Source organism: Hippopotamus amphibius, chromosome 17 (assembly GCF_030028045.1).
Source record: "Hippopotamus amphibius kiboko isolate mHipAmp2 chromosome 17, mHipAmp2.hap2, whole genome shotgun sequence".
NCBI lineage: Eukaryota > Metazoa > Chordata > Mammalia > Artiodactyla > Hippopotamidae > Hippopotamus > Hippopotamus amphibius.
In genome coordinates this window covers 21,853,689-21,874,358 of record NC_080202.1, presented here as the reverse complement: position 1 = coordinate 21,874,358, position 20,670 = coordinate 21,853,689, and the positions used below count along the sequence as shown (strand labels likewise).

General features: G+C 39.9%; 1 protein-coding gene across 21 annotated transcripts in view; it reads right to left on the bottom strand.

Moving 5' to 3' along the window:
* SYNRG (synergin gamma) overlaps positions 1 to 20,670 on the bottom strand; it is an 85,928-nt gene that overhangs the window by 21,613 nt on the left and 43,645 nt on the right. For 15 of the 21 annotated variants that reach the window (XR_009049994.1, XM_057715709.1, XM_057715710.1 and 12 more), the window contains 7 exons: positions 18,497 to 18,615; positions 18,299 to 18,361; positions 13,776 to 14,720; positions 4,498 to 5,091; positions 3,222 to 3,385; positions 2,384 to 2,437; positions 1,693 to 1,789 (listed from right to left, as the gene is read on the bottom strand). Coding sequence is in view for 20 of the 21 variants with exons in the window: in XM_057715709.1 (XP_057571692.1) it covers positions 1,693 to 1,789; positions 2,384 to 2,437; positions 3,222 to 3,385; positions 4,498 to 5,091; positions 13,776 to 14,720; positions 18,299 to 18,361; positions 18,497 to 18,615 (2,036 nt within the window). In the remaining variant the exon portion in view is untranslated. The remainder of the gene's footprint in view (positions 1 to 1,692; positions 1,790 to 2,383; positions 2,438 to 3,221; positions 3,386 to 4,497; positions 5,092 to 13,775; positions 14,721 to 18,298; positions 18,362 to 18,496; positions 18,616 to 20,670) is intronic. The other 6 variants (XM_057715711.1, XM_057715714.1, XM_057715720.1 and 3 more) reach the window with 3 other exon arrangements.

The following is a 20,670-nucleotide window of genomic DNA, read 5'->3' as shown; positions in this document are numbered from 1 at the left end:
CTGAAGATGTGACCGGACTGCTGCAGTCTCATGGTAAAACTTTAACAATGAGGTTGCTGCCCCAGCCTTCAGCAACCACCACCCTGAGCAGACAGCAGAAAGATAGTGACTCACTGAAGACTCAGGTGATGATTAGCACTTTTTAGCAATAAAGTATTTTTAAATTCAGGTATGTACATTGTTTTTTTAGACATAATGCTATTGCACACTTAACAGACTACAGTAATAGTGTAAATATAACTTCCCTATGCACTGGGAAAACAAAAAAAGTCACGTGACCCGCTTTGAGACACATGCTTTACTGCGATATCTGCCATACTGCGGTGGTCTGGAACCAAACCTGCAATACCTTTGAGGTCCGCCTGTGATTAAGAAATATCACACTCCTCTGAATGCCCAAAGATTTACAACGTCTGTGCCTTCATGTATCTTTTATGTACTTAACAGGACACAGAATGGTTCTTTTCCTGTGGTCTCTGAATTATGGCCGAATTCTTCCATCAAGGATGAGGGTGCCAAGGTCTCCACATTCTAAGGGCAGCTGCCAGACACACCCCCATCCTTCCCCCAGCCTCTACAAGAGACGACTGGAAGAATTCCAGGGGATCTTCAGCGGTACACACTCAGCCTATATACAGCACTACAGCTTGTCCTTCCTTCCTCAGGGCAAGGGCAGGAGTTACCGCCCACTCTAAGCCAAGTGAGGGGGCTTCTGAGACAGTCTTTCATACTAGGAAACTAGTAGAAGGAAAGATAGGCACCCCATTACCCAGTGACATCTGTTCACAAAGCAGAACTGTGCCTGTCTGGGCGGGAGAGAGGAACCAGAGCCAGGTGGCAGGCGTGTGAAGAGCGCTCACATCCCTTCACAGCCACTCACCCAGCAAGCATTTGCGAGGGACCCCTATGTGCCCGGCACTAGCCTCGGTGCTGGAGACCCAGACGTGAGCAAAACAGACCCAAATCCTTCCTTTCTTGGAGGCTCATTCTAGTGGAGACAGACGGACAATAAGCAGGAACAGTAAGTAAATTATTTAAGACATGAAAGGAGACAGGGCTAGGGAGAGCATCTTCTTTCAAGGGAAAGAGACAGGAAGTGCCAGGGTGGGGAGAGGGGATACGGTCTTGAGAGAGGCCAGGAAGATCACACTTAGAAGGTGACATCTAAGTAAAGATCTGAAAAAGATTAGGGTCCAGTGCATGTGGCTCTGGCCACGGGACAAACCTGAGCTCGGGGAGCAGAGGACCACTGAAATGGAAAGGGATTGAGATTTCATGTTGGATCGGGACGTCTGATAGCTGACGGTGGCCCGGAAGTTAAGGACTCTGCGATGTCAGTAAGGGGTAGAAATGAAGCATTCAACAGAGCATGGTAAGAACTGACTGGAGACCCAATAATTTAATTTTCTTCTTTAAACCAGTGATTTAATTTTAATGCTTTATCTAGTTCAGTCTTTGATAAACCAGTAATTTTACACTGTGTGTAACAAGGACTGGGAAACCTGGCCACAGAGACTTAAGTTCTATAGCTGTTCCTATCTGGGACTTAAGTGTCTACTCTACAAACGCAGACGCTGCTTAGTGACGTCATATGTGGCTTGAGAGATCTAGATTAAACTACGTAACACAGGGACAAGTGAAAAGACTGCAAAGTGTCATGATTCTGGAGAAGTAAAATATGAAAGTACATACCTAACAGGTATTCCATGCCTTGAGCTGACTGAATTACTTCTGTGCACACAGAACTACTACTGATTCCATTTAAGGTATCATTGGCCTTCTTAATGACCTACGAAGAAATGAAATCACATCACCTTATATAGTCAGGAAAAGTAATTACAAATCAATTTAGTAGAAAACCCAATGGAAAGCTGGGAGGTGTGAAAACACATGACTGATTGATGTATGTAGATAACTATGCTGAAGTGAATCTGAGAATTTAATTTTGACATTGAAGAACCCTTCATTGTTTTGGAAGAGGAAAGATAGGGCTTCTTTGGCTCACAGGCTCTGGAGCGCAGGCTCAGTAGTTGTGGCGCATGGGCTTAGTTGCTCTGCGGCATGTGGGATCTTCCCGGCCCAGGGCTTGAACCCACGTCCCCCGCACTGGCAGGCGGATTCTTAACCACTGAGCTACCAGGGAAGTCCTCATTTTGTTATTTCTTAAACACAGTGACAGAAGAGGACACAGTAGTTGAGTTGTGTCTACTATTATAGATGGGAAAGAAGCTCACTTAAGGTGTGTGACTTTCCACACAGCTTCTCTCTGCGCAAGGCCACTGAGGCAGAGCTCTGCGAGTCTGTCCAAATGAACCAAGAAGGCAAGGTCTGTACACGAGAGGCATCTGCGCACGTGTGAACACCACAGAAGTGACAGACTCACCTCCAGGGCACTCCCCAGGCACCGCTGCCATTCATAAGCATATCTCTCATTCTCCTGTGAATTTTATAAAAAGAACTGGGTCAAACGGGCAAGCCTGGAATCCTATTCATGACTTCTGTCAATTCAGAGCACTGAAGACTTTCCTGTCTACGAAAATCACTCTAGTCCAAGTGCAGCTTATGTTTTGAACCCACTAGTGACAATTTTTAGTTCCTGATAAATGTAGCTTCCAGGCACACGACCTGTAAATCTGAGGGAAATGTTCATTCGTTCATTCCCTTTTAAAATGTTGCCTCATTTGTTCCATGAATGGTGGAAGCTTCTTTAAAGGTAATCACCACGTGGGTGTCTGGTACCAGAGTCAATATCGAACCACGGCTTCCTGTGCCAGTGAGGAAGCTGCGTGAGTGTGTGTGACAAGGAGGGCGGGTGGGAGCGCTAAGGGTGTCGGCTGGAGGAGGAAGGCAGCACAGGACTAAGATGCTGTGAATGTGAAGAGTGAGAGGACCCAGGACATCTGCCCTTTCTCCCGTTTTGATGATTTACCATTCACTAAGATGATAAAGTCTGCGTGCTCAAAAAGAACTCCCTGCAGCACCTCCCTCCCTGTGAGGTCGCAGGAATAACTCCAGTTTTAGGGTCACTGACTGTTTTCAGTGATGCCACATCTGGGTGGTATTTTCATCCAGGGCTAATGTCACCATGTGTCTCACTTTAATTACATATTTTACGTCTGGTCCCTTGTGATGGTCTGCCTCTTGCTCCCCAGGTGAAAGCTGCAAGCACTTTTTTGGGGGGCCCCCAGTGCTCAGCCCCCTGTGGACCAGGAGCCCCTCACCTCCACCTCTCCCGTCAGGTCTCTGTACTTGTCCCGGATGACGGGCAGGGCGGGCCTCTCGCTCAGAGTGTTGGAGCGGTCTCTGAAAGGCTGCTCCGAAGCCGGAGAAGGAGAAGAGCGGCTTATTTCTTTATCGCCAAGGCTCAGACTCCTCTTGTGCGATCCTGGGGGAAGCAGATGGCACAAAAGTTCTGATTACTCGGCTTAGCCCAAGCAGAGGCTCTTCCTTGCTAACACGATGTTTGCGTCAGGAGGCGTTCGCAGACACACCCCTCATTCAGCCGTCTGGCAAGCGACATGTGGACCCTTTCACTTGTTCTCTCTCGCTTGAGTTCCCCGCCTTTAATTTTCTCCATTACGTTTCTCTGATCTATCAAATTCTTCCATAATTCTAAGAGCGGAATCCCTGCAGTCTGGAGGACGAAGGGGTCTTTCTAAGTACTGGCTGCATAAGATGCGTGCTGCTCTTCCAGTCATCACTTAGGGATTTGCACCGACTTCCTCCATCTCTCCCGATCTAACGGGCATCAATGGGCCCTTCTGTCAAGCTAGGATTAAAGCAAAAGAGGCGAACTCAAGTGCCTTCAGGGAACAGGCCAGCAAAGTAAATGACTGAAGAAGGTCAGCTGGAGATGGAAGTGGTAGGGGCTGTGACCCTGGGGAGAGCACAGCCTCGGCTGTTACAGGGGCACGTTGCTCCTCAGCTCCAGCGGACTGTCAAGAGGTGAGAATGTAGGCCTGCGACTGCCAGGTACTACAACTTTTCAAGAAAAGCTAGAAATCCAGGTTGTGAAGTGTCATGATTTCCATGTATCTGCAGTTGCTTCACATATGAAAACACCTTCCACGTGGGTCAATCAAGACAGGTCTGCAGGCTGGATCCAGACCCACAGCTACGGTGCTGTGGCCTCCGGATGAAAAGATACAGTCGGTAGCCAGGGAACAAGAGCAGATCTAACTTGCCCACAAGGGGATCAAACCATTTCTCTGTCTTTTAACACAGCACACCTCTACCCTACACAAGCAAATGAACAACAGACTGGGTGCTATGCTTATTTTTAGTCCCAAAAGCAGTCACCTGAGGGATACCCGTTTAATTGCAGTTTAGTCTCTCAGGGAAACCTTCTTTTATAGCTGTCTGTCATAGACTCTGATTTTAAACACTGGAAAATCTATTTCCTGCTAACGCAGGGACCAATTTCTTATTCTAAGAAGGAATATCTAACACCACAGTGCAAGAAACCATGACGTAAAATCTATGTTGAAAGCCACTCACCTTGAACAGAAAGGTCAAAGGTTGCCAGCTCACTTTTGATCATTTCTTCACTGGATTTCATTTTGCCTTGTGAATTGGCCACTAAAAAGTCAAACTTGCTGATTTTGGGCTTTTCACTTTGAAACTCTCCAAAGTCATCTGCACATTCTTTGGGGGTGTCATGAGAAGTGCTGCTGGAAGCTGGGCTGGGGCACGTGGCTTCTTGGCTCCGTTCAGCCGTGGGCAGGTCCTGTCTGGTGAAGTCCCTGTAGTCCCCACTTTCATACTCCTTTTGCTCGCTGGCCTGTGGGATCCCATCTTTAAAACTGGCAAAAGCTGGAAAGGTCATCTCTGGAAGAGCATCCTCGCTTGTGAAGGTTGTGACTTTGGAGAGGGCTGTCACGGTGAGGTTTTCGGTGCTGCCAAAGGACGTCTCTTTCTTTGGAAGAACTGAGGCAGCTGAGGAGGCTCCGCTTCCTGCTGAGAGGACAAATGGAGAGAGTTTTCTGCCCTGAGAGGCATCATCCCTGTCTGACCAGTCATAGCTCGTAAGTGTGCTCACTGCAAAATTGCTACTGTAGGTTCCAAAAGCAGCATATTTTAAGTCCTCTATATCTGAAAGGGAAATAAGACCCCACAATTAGAGGCAAGCTCACCATTTAGGCAAAATGCCCTAAACTCTGCAGAAGCAAAATGTCTAGCATTTTTGATTTGTTTTGTGCGATGTTGGAGTGTGCTAAATTTAGAGCTTGTATGAAAATTAAAGGAGCTGGGAAGCAAAATCTGATCTTCAAAAACCCACATTAGTCTTGAGCTGGCATTTATATTTAGTAACAAAGAGCCATTTTCTTTGGATAGTGCAATTCCTAAAAAAAAGAGAGGAGGTTCATCCACCAACGTACATACTGCTTAAGAACAGGGTCATTTAATAAAATGTCCACTTATAAACTTTAAAATGTATTTATAATATTCCCTGCCCAAAACAAATCTCTTTCACTTTTGACTTCTGTTGGAAAATGTTCCTTTATAACACGGTCATATGAAATGTATGTGACAAACTAATTAAAAATGGACAATATCTCGAAACTAAAGTAAAAACAATGTTATTTAACTTTTAATCAATTATTAGGAGTTTCTGTCTAGGCAAGGTCAAATATGCAATTTTAATTAAGCAGTTACTTACCTAGTTGTTATTTTGGTCAATATGGATGCCATATTGCTGTGATGGATATGAGGAAAGAAATATCAATCTAAGCTACTTTAGTCCTTAAAAAACAGAATCAAAAGTCTGGGTCCTCTTGGGTTCCTACTTCTCCTTCAACTATGTGTAACCCCTTCATTTAAAAAAAAAAAAAAGAAAAGAAATGCTGGGGCAGAAGACTCATTTTACATGCTTAATATATGTTTAAATAATCTAAGAGGTGGCACAAAACAGCAGAAAAGAATGTAGGTTTTTGATTTAGACAGACCTGGGTTCAACTCCCAGCTCTGCCACCTACTCCTTGTGCGACACTAGGCAAGATATTTAACATCTCTCAACCTCGGGTTGCTTATCTGTAAAAAGAGGAGACGACCATGCACTTGGAAGGGCTGTGTGGCGACATTAATGATAATGTGTGTAAAGCGCCCGGTCCAGTGCCTGCTGAGCAACAGCAATGATTACACAGCGCAGTTGCCACCAGCCTCAATGTGATATTGAGTTGCCTGCCTTAGGGCCTAAAATAGAATTGTTGCAAAGAAAAAACGAAAAGTCCACCCGTCACTTTAGTGGTCTTCGTAGGGAAAATCTCCCGCTCATTTTCATAAAGCAAAACCAGCTGAGGCTGAGCAGCGCCCGTGTGGAGAAGCCACCTTTCTAGCAGCACTGTCCACGCAGTCTGGCTGAGAGGTGTTTAGTCTCATTTTGGTCCCTGTGTACCAGGTAAGGGGGCCAGACGCAAGACTCTCTGACAACCACAAACATGGCTTACAAGGAAAATGCTCAAAAGTTCTGCGACCCAGGTGTTTGTAACTCAGTCAGCAGGGAAATCAACACTGCGCCCCTTCATCTCTCTTACACAGCAGTGTTGCACAGTTTAGGAGAGAGGAGGGATTTCTGACGTTGCTCTCTAACAGTGTACCCCAAATAGCTCTCTCTCAACCCTGTTAGGAAAAGGGCACTAACTTAATAACAAAAATGGAAAACCCTAGATGTACAAAGAAGGCCAACCAGAGAAAAGCAGATAATGGTCACAGAACAACAGTGTAGTTTAAAATTCTGTAGTGCAAATAGTACCCCTCAAATTTAGCTTATTCAACAGGAGGAAAAAAAAGATTCAGGTGAAAAATGTACAGTTTACAATGAATGAAACGAGACTTCAGGCAGAACACTCTCGGTCTCTGGCGGTAGAGTTTGTTTCCCCCACTATTTAAAGGGATCAGAAGGTGCCCTGACTCAACTGAAGTGAAATTCAATCAGGAGGCAGATGCACTTAAACAGAAGATGAGCGAGTCTTCAAGGGGTACATTCAGAAGAATGTGTCACAAGACAAACTGCTAATTATTAGATCCTACGAGAAGGTTCTGTGAAGAAGCTATATTATGAACTACTCCAAGAATCTCATCTACTAAAAGGGTAGCAATTTTCCTAGAGACCAAAGATAAATTTAATAAAAAGTTAAGCTCTTGTTCAAACATCACAACTAAGTTGCTATGGTAATAAAAAGACCCTTTTGTGCAATTACGCAGCAAGAAAAAACGAGAAAAAAAAAACCCAAACCAGAAATGATTGTAAGATAATCAGGTAAAAGGCATGATAAACAATAAGGGAACACCTTAGCTGAAGAGCTTTTAAGTATTTTTTATCATCCTATTGGTCTTCAAGAAATCTTATATTTACTAAGAATGATAAACAGAACATTTTTGCCTTTTGGAACAACTCGTAGAAACCAAATGAAAATGAAAAACCAATTAACCAAATGCAAGACTAAAAATGAAATATTTTATATTTTAAAAAATAATGAAGAGTAATTATACAGGATATATGAAAGTCAAGCCTCAAGGCTGATTTTTAAACTTTTACTTTTGCTTATTTACTGGCTATATAGTGTAAAAAAATAATTTACTAAAGTGCAACTCATTTGAACATGTAAGGAAGTACTGCTATTACATAAGGAACATGAGAACACTGTATTCCTGAACCTTAGCATTTATAAGCAATATAAAAACAGAGCTGTATTTCCTGGCATGCTGAATATTGGTTACCCACTTTTTTTTAGTAAACCACTTTTTTAGAAACATGTGGTAAATCTGTTTGTTGAACAGTTCTGTATTTTCTAAGCAGTCAAACGATATGTATTATTGTATGATGGTCTTAAAAATCTTAAAGATTCTATAAGACCCACAACATGAGTGATGGAAGCCCTGTCTGAAAAAAATAATACAGAATAACCCACATTTTATTCTGCAATCACTGAAGGTACTATAGGTGGTTTTTCAATTTGATAGCTGAATACTGAAAATTGCAAGAGAAAAAGGAAAAGAAAACAGAATGAACACAATAAAGGGAACAAGAATCACCACTATATTTCTGATTCTCCTGGAAAACTCTTAGGCTGTGCTAGGCTGAATGGCAACTGCACACAGACAATACGCCAATCTGTGTGCTTTAATATATGTGTTTGTTTGCAACCAGGAATGTCCTATTCCTAAGGCCAAAGGAATAAACTATACAATCTGCTTTCCATCAGGGGTCTCAAATCAAGGCACAGATTTCTTGCTTATGCTGGCAAGTAACCCTACCAGTCTCTTCCATAACCTCTATTCAAACCCCTTCTGAAAGGATGTTGTGTGTGAAAACAAGGCATTTCTTGGAACAAAGAATGTGAGCTGCCACTACAGGACACAGAAGGTCACACCGATTCCCACGCATCTTTTCTAAAGCTGTAAGCATATGCCCAGGTGATTAAGAGTTACTGGCTTTTGAGAAAGGGGTTTAGAAAAACAAAAGAGATACATGTGCAAATTCCACTATTCCCTAGTGTTTTAGGTAGCAATTAAATTGTTCACTGGCATAAGGAATAAACAGCTTTTAATTTCCCATACTGATTTAATCCAAACTCCATTTTGCCAAAGCAAATCATGAGATATTTATACACTTAAACTTCTTTCCATTCCTGGTCTTCTTCTACTTTCTGAGATCAGTCATATTTACATTCTCTATTAACTACAGAACCTGATCCGACTGTGTCCTCTAAGTATTAAACACCCTGACAGGTGCTGTTGAAGAAAACAGGAGTGAAAGTGATCACAGTGTAAAAATGAGAAGCCGAAAAGCTGCTGTATAAACACCTTCCAGTGTTTTCTAATCTGCATAGAAACCTCCCATTCTTCATTTGTCCTGACTCATATACATCTATAGTTTAAATGTTGTCAGGCTATCAGTAAGCACCTGCAGGTTTCTGGGTCAGCGCTTTAAGTTCAATAAAGCGGCAATCCTGCAGATATTTTCAGTTCAGAGGCGGCTGGAAGGCCACAGAATGGTGTCAAGACATACAGTGGCACATGGTCATCATTAAAAATCTCATTAAAAAAATCAAATGAGGGATCTTCCCTGGTGGTCCAGTGGTTAAGATTTCACTTTCCAATGTAGGGGGTGCGGGCTCGATCCCTGGTTGAGGAAATAAGATCCCACACGCCTCAGGGCCAAAAAAAACAAAACACAAAAAACAAAACAAAAACTCCCAGAAGCAATACTGTAGCAAATTCAATAAAGACTTTAAAAAAAAATGGTCCACATCAAAAAAAAAAAAAAAAAAAAAAATCAAAAACACAAATCAAATGAGCACAGAAGATGGCAATTAAAACTGGGGCCTTTTGGCCACGCAAGGGAGAGGGCAGCACCCAGGAGACCTTCCTATGCATATGACCCTATACAGCTAATGGGCCAACATTTTCCAGAACAACTTACGAAAAGCATTCAACTGATGGAAACACAAAACTGAAAGCAGCTTTTTAAATATTAAATTGGTTTGATTCTTTGAGTTATTTTAGGATTTAGCCCAGCTTCTTTGATATTGCCAGAGTCCCCTTCATGTTCATCAGCTACTTTAAAAAATCAGCAGGGATTTTAATGTGAAAAATAGATCTGACTGTAAAATATAAATACATTTGTATAATTTCTTAGGCACTAGTGTGTGAAGTCAGGCACTAACCACATCTTACTTTACTTCGCATTGAGGTAAACAAAATGGTATTTTTTGGTTTGTTGGAACTTACATAATAGAGTCCTTCAAGTCTTTACTGCAAGTTTATATGTACCATCAAAACCTCCTCCCTAAAAAGTTATATTACTCTGGAAACATTAACTGCTCAATCTGTGAGTGTGATTATGTTTTACGCACAGTATATTCAGTTTCTGGGCCCTGCTTATTTGCAGAAAGGAGTTAAAATAAAGCAGTCCCAGACGGACCAACCTAGCACTAAATAATTCCACTGACAGAGTGATTCCGTAGCCAAAGCCATCACAAGACTGGCACCAGAAAATTCTAAATGAAGGGCAACTGATGTTATCACTAGGTGGAGGCTACACCAAAATCTCTTTCTTCCAAATTAGTTAACATACATTGTAATTAAAACTTAATATGATTACACAAGTTTTCGCAAACCAAGTATTATTCAACTTCCTAAAGCATTATGCTCTGGAAAACATGATATTTTGAATGGCAGACCAGATTTTCTTAAGAGTTAATCTAAATCCCAATATGCAGCTTTCCCCCCCCCCAAATGGCATATTTCAGATTACTGTAAGTAATCTCTCAGGAATCTTATTCAAAATCCTCACCTTCAATGGTTTAATTTCCTTTCTGATTCAAATTTTTAAAAAGAACAAAGACCTAAAGTGTCAAAATATAAGAAAAAAAATTGGAAACAACCCCCTTTCCCAAGGTTTTTCACTATTGTTATACTCTAAAATGGAAAATAATTTCCAAATTTGGCCTACTCTTGCAGCTAACTTTTGTGGGTCTTTCTAAAATTGTTTTATTAAAAATGAAAAGCGTTAAAAACTTGCTTTACGGACTAAGTTAAAAAAGACCGAGGGTGGCTTCATAATACATTCTGATGTTGGAAAGATAACGTGCTCTACAATTAGTGGACAGAGTGCCCAACTTCACACTCAAATACTCCCTGGTATTAACAATGAACGCCTTTCATTACAGAGATTATTAATCTAAATTCAGTTTACATTTACTCTGCTTAGAAGTCCATCTCAATACCATCTGATAATTTATTTTAAATTAAATTTATAGATACCTAGTTATTAACAGATGTGGCCCTCTTTCACCAACACTAAGCTCTTAGGTCTTCCCCTTCTCTTCATGGTATAAATTCTAGTGGAGACAGGCTCTGTGATGTTTACTAAGCAATCAAATCCACTCAGTTTCTTCACTAGAAGTAAGGAATAAAATTTCTCTCTTACGTAAAGTAATGTAAGGTTTACACTTATTTTTTAAAACGTTTTAAGTTGTATTTTAATCCAGTGTCATGTTAAAATGTATATCAATGGAATTAAAAGGGGAAAAGGCTAAAATGTACCAATATTTTCTCAGGAGAAAGGTGTCTGAGGAAGCAAAATAAACAAAAGGGGAAAAAAGCCTCTAACCACAGGAGGGTTTAAACTTGATGTGGACCAGGTATTTCTTTGGTCTAACCCTGGAAGAGTACAAATTACACACATCCCCACACTTTCAAAATATGTGAAAGAATTATTTATTAACGTAGGACTTACAGATCACAAAAGAGAGTGGTACAGAAGAGCTGGAAAAAAAGTCATCAGAATAAGCATGCAGATCAGTATTTGCAGAGGAATATACCAAAGCAAGTTCGAAAAGGCACATTCACACAGAAAATGTCTAAATTGAAAAAAAGACATCAGAAAAGCAGCCAAAAAATAATAATAAGGTGCTGATTAAAATACAAAGATTTTCAATGTCAAAGAAGAGCTACTTTACAGGTAGGTAGGTAGGTAGCTACAGAAGCCTTGCTAACCCTCTGAGAGTGTCACAAATGAGGGTCAGCTCTTGCTGCCAACGAAACCAGATGCTCGTAATGACTGCACATCAAGATGCTTTTGTGCTAAGAGATTCAATTTAGTGGGGGGACAAAAGCAGCCTAGTTGAAATTATATGCAGCAAGGGCTCAAAGGGTTAAATGTAATAATACGCAGAGAAATCAGGCAACGTTATTAGTATTATCTACCTTCCATACAAAGAATTATAGCAAGGGTTAAAAGAGACAGTATCCCCTTCAGAGTTAAGTTAGGGTTTCTACACAGGATTAAGGTTCAGTGATGATAATCTACTAGGTTTTATTCTCTCTTCATCAGCCCGCTTCTTATTTCTCCAACAAGAAGTACCTTAACCCTCAAACTAAGAGAGCAAGAGATACTGTGGCCAACGTGAGGATAAAGTAAAAGCAAACTGCACTGGAGACGTCCCTGCTGTTCACCCTCTCCAATACCTTCATGCAGCAGTTTTGCTCAAGAACAATACAGCTCATTGGTCAACCCCTTTGAACAACCACTCTAAAGGGATACTGCTCCTTTCGGACAGGCGGTTACAGATCAAAAGGAGGGAACAATCCACTTTTAAGAATATCCTCAAACTGAAGAAACTTGGCTTGAACATTATAGGTTTCAAGCTGGGAATGTTCCAAACATATACAAAACGACATGAGCACAGATTATTTTAACAGGTCCATCAGAATAAGCTCAGTCATGAAACCAATCTCCCCTCCCCAAATGGGGGGGAAAAAAAGACATCCCCAGTCCAGATTAGACTCATCTTGTAAAGACATCTAGTTTGGCACTGTGAAAGAATATAGATTCACTTTCAGAAAAATAGCTTCTAATTACTAATTTCAGAGTCCAAAAGGCTAGTATACATGTTATGAGACTGAAAAATAAAAAACTAATATTATTCTTCAGATAATGGAGCACTTTGCAACCAACTGCTGTAAGCTCAAGCAGCTCGTACGAAAAAAGAGAAACAAAATCACCCTAGCAAACAAATAGCAGCAAAAAAAAAAAAAGGAAAACATTTGAAGAAAAAATACATAAAAAAAGAAGTAGACAGTCAGGGGCACAAGGAGCCCTGCAGACAGCCCACTGCACTTGGCAAGTAGCCCGCGGAACACGTCACCCCACCGATACCTTGCTCCCCGTTCAAGCACCCTGTTTAAGAAGACCTCCAACATCTCAACTGCCAAAGGATGGATGCAAATTCGTTTTCTGACTTACCAATTTGACATATGCAAAAGCTGTCATACTTTACAATTTCTGCCTGAATCTGTAAACTTGGGAGTGTCTTATGTGTCCCCCTCTGGTTAAGCGACAATGAACCCTTCATACGCATCACACATTTTCTGGAATAATACAGTAATGCTGAGATATTTTGCATTATTAAAGGCCACAAAATAGGTTTATCTTTCTATATACATATCAAAGAACGAAACAAAACAAAAACTAGGACACTTGGGAATCTAGTTTTTCTGACAGGAAGCTGGACTAGAGAATCAACTGCTACGTGTAAATCCAGAAAGATTTTAAAGAGGGCTCCCTTCTAAGATGTTTTCAAATATTTTATGAGAAAGTTAGTCGTTACCCTATTCTACTGTCTACAGATTTATTATGATTTAATACTTCCAGCAATAGCGTTAACACTGAACACCGTACCTGAATCCCACTAACAACTTCTGCCCTCCTCCTTGCTGGACCCTGGCACAAAGGGCATCCATATACAAGCTCTTGCTCTCTTCTTCTCTTGAAGGGATGTGGCAAACTGCAGGACAACTGGCTAGACACTTTTACTTTCCTGGCCTAACAAGAGTCGGTTTCTATACACCACACAGAATACTCTATTGGCAGCTGCCAAATAGTCCCAAGAGAAGAAAAAAGGAAAAGGAAACATGGACCTCACTCACAGAAATGGAGGAACATTACTGGCGCTGCAAAAGTCTTTATAAAACTTCTGGCAATGTGCGGCTCGTTGAGCAGTGGATTTTGATGTGCCTCGGGTCACCAAGGTGGTGTTAGATTTCAAACGTAAAAATATTTTAGCTATCCAATCTAAGTTTCATTGTACTCATGGTATCCACAGCATCAAATTCAACACTGCTTTAAGGGGACTGGCAATGAAGAGGTTAATTATTAGACATTCATAAGGGTTAAGAGCCAGAGCCTTCCTCTTCTGTAAATCAACACCCATGGAACCATCTGTGAAATCTACATCACCATCACCAGAGCAATCTCACCAATTCCTCACCTGCAGCAGGATGCTGGCCACTAACTGCTGGTAAATCCAAAGAGCTATCAGACATGACATGCTTAAGATCTCCTCCCACATCAGCCAGTTTCATGTCAAACTGAACAGAGAGTGCGTCTTCAGAGTCCTCCTTGCCAGCACTGCTGCCACCAATGGAAGGGAGATCCAAGGACTTCACGGACGCAGAGTCTTCTTTGGTGTGTCTGAAAGCCACCGCTTTCTCTCCCGTGGATTTGTCCGAGTTCATGGAAGAAAATTTACTGGAGTGGAAGTCAGCAAAATCATCATCACTCTTTCCTGAAGGAGTGTTATCTTTCAGCTCTTCAACACCTAGTCCGGATCCTTCCAGAGAGAGCTGTTTGAAGATATCGTACTTGGTGGACGCAGCGGCAGAGTTTTGTCCATCCTTCACCGTGCTGCTCGTGCTGCCGGTTAGAGGAAAAGGACTCGCTTCCTCTTTAAGGGCCTCGTATTTGTCATCTGCCTTTTGCTCAGATGAAACAGAACTATTACTGAAAGCCATAAAATCTGCAAAGTCATCCTGCTCCCCAACAGATGCTGGACTCGAATATTCCCCAAAAAGGTTGAATTCTCCGAAATCATCAGCCAAACTAGAAGTTTTAGTTGATGCCAATGCTGTCATGGGTGCCGCAGATCCCGTTGGCTGGGGTCGTGAGGAAATAGATTTGGATGCACTGAATGCAGCTGAAAAGGACAATGGTTTCTCGCTGCTGCCAGTAACTGAGGAAAACATATCTAGGTCTGCTAAGTTCAGAGGACTTTTCACTTGTGTTTGTGGTTTCTGTTGGATAGCTCCTGAGGGGAAGGCTGCCGGAAATGGTTTGTCTTTTGCTGGTGGCTCTAGTGGTGAGATACTATCGGCGGTTTTAAAATCGGTGAAACCATCATCAGTTCCTGCAGATCTGAATTCTGCAAAGTTTTCTCCTGAAACAAAAAACACAACCAAATATATAACAGTGCGGAGCTGAAAATCACACACTGCAAAGCATATGAAAGTACAAGCATATTCCAGACTTTTCCCTCACTGGCTTCACATTATTTAACCATAGTTTAATAATATCCCTACCAAATATCCCTTTGTTTCCACATTGAAGGCTAGTGATAGGGAAATAAATAAAAATCAAACTGAGCACATGTATCATATCATTTTCATTTGCTCATTTCAGTGTGATATGTCTGTGCGACAGCTGGCCAAAAGCATTGCTCTCAGGACGTTTTCTCACTATTGCTAGGCAGCCAAGCATACAGGAGAATAAGAAATAGGCACTGGAGGTTCCTGAAGAGAGGCATGTTAAAATACACAGTGGCCCTTTACAGATAAAATGTGTTACGTGGTGACCAATCAGAAAAAATGTCGCGGGTACCAATGAAGTACTATGAAAAATCCTGCATCTAATATCTAGGATGTACAAGACTCTGCTTGACTAGGCACTTAAAGCTTATAGTTAGATACTATGTGGTTTTGCTCAAGTATATAGAGGCATTAATTTGAAGGGACTTTGATGAAAAATTCTGAAAAGGCATCTTTTTATTTGCAAAGTATTCTTGCTAAGGACACATTATAAAGTAGTTTCTCCCCACACTTTTCAACAAATAAGCTGAATCTTACAAAAAAAATCTATGAGTACTTGAGCTTTTCTTGAAATCACCCATCTCATGGTACCAATCAGCACTTACTCTTATTTACTGAAATTCAAAGGGATTTGAATACCAATTCCATTATTAAAAATTTCAAGGAACAGATTTAAACGAGTTGATATTGTGAGACTCTGAGGATGGGGTTACAGATAGAATTTTTATTTATTTTTTATTATAGTTAGAGAAAATAGGTACTAAGGTATTTCTCATAAATAATTAAATAGACACTGTTAAGATACTGACAAAAATCTGGGCCCGTGGTTCTTAACAGGGTTTCTATTCTTTACTATCACAGTACTGTCATCACTCATAAGCACGAGGTTAGGAGGTGGACGATCTCAGTTTTCTAATAGTGCCTGAGGGTCTTCCATAAAATCCGCTAGGTTATACCAGGAAATGAAAACCAGAGATAAGCCAAATATAAATATAGCTATACTAACAGCATTTATTATTTAAAAATATGGGTGCCATTTCTGGAAAGTTATAAATTAAAACACAAGCTTTAATATCCTTATCCATTTTTTAGAAATATATTTTTCCCTAAAAATGAGATACAGAAGTATATGAACTATAAAACTGTATGTAAAATCAAAATATAATTCTGAAAATTGTCATTAACACAGGCTTTAAATGTATTGTGTTTGTAACATGATATATACTTTGATATATCTTATGAAAAAAGCATGGAAAATAAAGGAAGTTTATTTTTCCTCCTAATCTGAGATACTCAACCAATTCACCAGCATAATTTATTGACACAGAGAAATCTATTTAATATTAGGGAAATTTTAGAAAGACAGGAATAGCATTCAGAATTTCTGTATTTTATGTTTTTATACATACCACTAATAAAACTAAAGTCAATTTCACAAATTGACAGAAGCAGATGTAAAAATTGCCCTAGAATTTTAGGCAAGTATATCACTGATAATATTTGTATTATTTCTATAAATAAAATGGTCATAAGCAGCCAATTTTGTCACAGCCTAAATTTTTGATGTGCTGCTTTAAAATATCTGTGAAATTGACAAGTTTGGCTTGGGTATTTTGTAAAGGAAATCACCACAGCAAACTAAACTTACTGATGAATTGTAAACGTTTCCATTAGAAATGTAAGCTGGGTGAAAGAGTTAAAAAGAAATAAAAATGGGTGGGTTTACACATTCAAAAACACAGGGGCTTTTTGGGCAAGTAAACTAGTTGCAGTCATTGGAAGCTTGCTTATCAGGAGGTACATTAAGCATATGACTTCATGGGTAGCTTTTCGGTTCACTTCTGCATCAAGTTTCCCTCTCTGCCACTTTCTAGGCCATAAAAACATTTCAAAGGAGATTACTTTTTGCTAAAACTTCATTAAGAAGTGTCACTTCTCTATGTAGTATATTTTCCTCACCTGCTTTAATTCATGGCTTAAACTGCAGGGGTAGAAAAAAGGAAATATTATTAAACTCGGTCATTTGGACTTAAGAAACTACACCTCTGCCGTAATACTAGGAGCGCCTCCATAAATTCTAAGGTACTAACACTGATGAAGCCAGTCCAATGTATTTTTAATGAGAGTAGACAAAAATATATTTTCCTAAAATGAACAAAGTTGGCATCTCTACCTGCAGAGCCTTCAAGGTAAGACAGAAATGAAAGCGAGCACACAACAACGGCAACAAGCCTCTGGGATTCTGTTGGTAAAGTACCGCAAAAGCAGGGCTAAGAGGGACTGCTTACATAGTGGTGGCACCGCGGTGTTTCCCAGAAATAACATACACATCACACGATCACTAACATCAGAGTATATAAAGAACCCTGATATTAAACCATGCGCTTTACTCCAAACTTGCCTTGGCCCAAGAGTTGATGAAAGCATTGCTAGGAGTAAATGCCAAATTAACAAACCAAAAGTTCCTCTGGGGTTTATCTTTGTCCTTCTAGTACCTAATACAGGCACTGAGGAAGAAAGTTATTAAAGGCTTAAGTGAAATACAAGGAAACATTTCTTGAATCTCAGAGCTGTAAAAGGTTGAACATTTCTAGAGATATTTAAGCAATAGTACACTTACAGCGTTAACTTTTACACGTACACCTTACCTCTCCTATAATTTCTCCCCACCTCCCCATGCCCTCCCTATTACTTGGAGAGAAGGATGAGAACAAATGATTGTGGAAGGATGTTCCAAATTTGAGTGTCCAGCACACAAAGGTAAAATGTGGTACTGTTCCCAGGAAGAACTCAGTAGCAGATACAAATTTCACAGCATGCGCAGTTAAGCTCTGAAGGACATCATTTGACCCATGGATTATCTAAATCCTACACATCAGGTTTCTAGTAGGATTTAGCCACAAATATAACTTTCAGTCTTTACATACATGGCTCTCAAATTATCATTCTACATTCCTTTCCACTCTATTTAAGCCCTTCTATCAGAGATGGGAACCACACAGACACACAAACCCCTCTCATTTCTTCTCATTAAATTACACCCAATTTTGAAAATCTTGAGGTGTAAAAGACTGGCTGCTGCCTTTTGCACAGTCCACAGATTGCTGCGCTGTGAACAGCTCGTCTTGTTGAGTGCTAAAATAACCGAAAGTGGTCACAGGAGTCTCACTTGGCTTGAAGGCTTCCAGTGAAAGGGAATGCACTATCTTCGAAGGAAATTGCATTGATTTGGTGTTTGCCCTAAATTTTAGAAAATAGTTTCCAACAACGGAACCACATTTTTCTTTCTTATAATTTCCAGAGCTAGAAAACGAAATAAAAAAAACCACACATGGTAAAATAAAAGAATGTTTGGGATGCTACTGAAAGAACCATAAAAATCTCATTAAAAATTGAAATAATTTATCCATTTAAGGAATCAAAAACTTACCTAAAGATTTACTCTCTGCTGTCTGTTCGAGTTCTCTGAAAGCACTGTATTTGTCACCAGGCTCTATGATGAAAAGACAGAAGCTCAATTAAGGTTAGGAACCTTGAGATCACAACTCCAGGACATTTATCATCAAAGGTCACCACTAAAAACAAAAATTTACATTCATAAGTTCATGAATTTATGAACCGTTTTTACCTCCAAATGGAACAGTATTTTCAGAGGATTTGTCGGCTGCCATTCCTTTAAACACAGCATATTTATCCATTGAAGCGGATGCTTTAGTTCCAGGAAGTGGCATCAACAAAGAAGGGGCACTAAAAGGGAAAAAGAAATATTTCTTAATGACTAGAACACTGTCTCCTTACCTTGTCATCAAGGAAGAACTTGGAATTAAAATGGCAGTTAAAACTCCTGGCTCCCTGCTTTAAAAGTTAGAAACTATATATGTACACCACAAATGACAAAAAGCAACATCCTTTTCCTTGAAAAAAATATACTGAAACAACACTCAAGCAATAATTCTTTTCTTGATTATGTGAAGAGGGATCAGATCCACGCTGACCAGCTAATCAACTTTAAGCCATAAAAACCACTGAAATGGCATTAGAAATAGATAATTATAGAATGATGATCTCCTGTAATTTTAAATTGAGGTCCACAAAATTGTGAAAGTGAACTGCTCCAAGTATGTATATCCAATATTTTAAAGAAAATTATATTAACCTTAATATAAATTATTCTCTAAAATGGGCTCAGAATGCAGAGGTGGAATAGTTAAGATAAAAATCTATTTATGAAATGCTGTTCAAGCCAAGATGTAAATTGTCCTTTTGATCACACTGCCTTGCTTACTGGCAGAAGTTCCCACATCTGATAAGCAGCAGAAGAGTTAATACAATTTGCAGTTTTACAAGGATCACATCAGCAGTTCCAGAAGCTATCTTTGCAGCAAAACAACAATCACTTCAAAATTAGATAAAGATACTTTTGCCTGTGGACACATTTCCCCGCTGGATGGAAAAATAGTGTAATGAGTAGTGTCTGTGTGGGTAATTCTAGGGCGGCTTAAACACAGACTATAAACTCATTGCTTTTTTTTTTTTTTTTTTTTTTTTTTTTTCTTATCAGACCCAGGCAGCTCCCTGGAATAACCACCTTTACATATGAATGACTACCTTCCACTACTAGTTTGTGTCATTCAACACCATACACATAAGTTATATAAATGGATTTCTATTGAGTTCTTCGCCCTGGAGCAAAAATCCTTCCACAGTCATTTAAATCTTCTTATCAGTGGCCTACAAGCAAGGTAAAAACCCAGTTCTTGCACGGGCGTGCTAATGGGCATCCCCAGTGCTGGAGGACTTAAGGCTACCAAATATTATAATTTCACACCACTACCGAACAGCTGCTACATATTTGATCTGGACAAATAGGTCATCGTTTCTATAGTATAGGTGGATTTTTAAAAGTTCCATAAGTAATTAAACGACAACACATTGAAGAGAATGTTACGTAGGAATAAAGGTAATTAATGTCTTAGGAAAAAACCTCAAAGTTGAATCATCTATTTCATGATTCGCCAATGTTAGCTGTGGCCCTTTAAAGTCCATGGTAAAATCTTCTACTAAATGTGACACTTATTTGAACATTATTAATTTAAAAATTATTTTCAGAATTGGAAAAACAAAGAGGATCTTCAGGGTAATGAAGAACTGCTAAGTGAAGTCAATAAAATTCCATTCAAAAAAAGCTATGACTCAGACTGTAATTTTATGCATGTTACAAAGGGAATAATTCATTCCAGTTCTTTCCCTAAAGTTTTTATTAAATTAAAAAAAACCTGTAATCACCATGAAAGTGTTTATGCCAGTTACATAAAGTAGTTATCTGTTCCAAACATGCAAATGGATATTTCTGTTTAATACTAATGAAAGGTACTCACTGAGAGAAGCATATTGTTTTAATATTTAAGAAGCTGCAGTCTATTGAAAGATGAGACTTTAGGGAATTTGGCCACCTAAAAAAAGTTTTGCTTTTTTCTCTCGCGTACCATTTATGCTTTACAGTTACTCCACGTGGCTGTGGGAGATGCTTTTAATTAGTTGCTCACCCTGCTAAATACACCCATTTAAAAAGCAAAAGAAAATAAACCAACTCAAAACTCCTATGCTTTAATCCTTTTTGAACCATTGTATCATCAGCGCCCCATGTCTGCTTTGCTTGGTATACGAGGCTCCCTAGTGCCTGGCACACGGTAAGTATTTTCTGAATGGATAAAGGAAGGATGTTACTTTCTTCCAGATGCCCTTTCATGCCAGCTCAAGCGCTGTTCCTCCTCTGACTCTGAGAAGCAGTTCAACACCAAG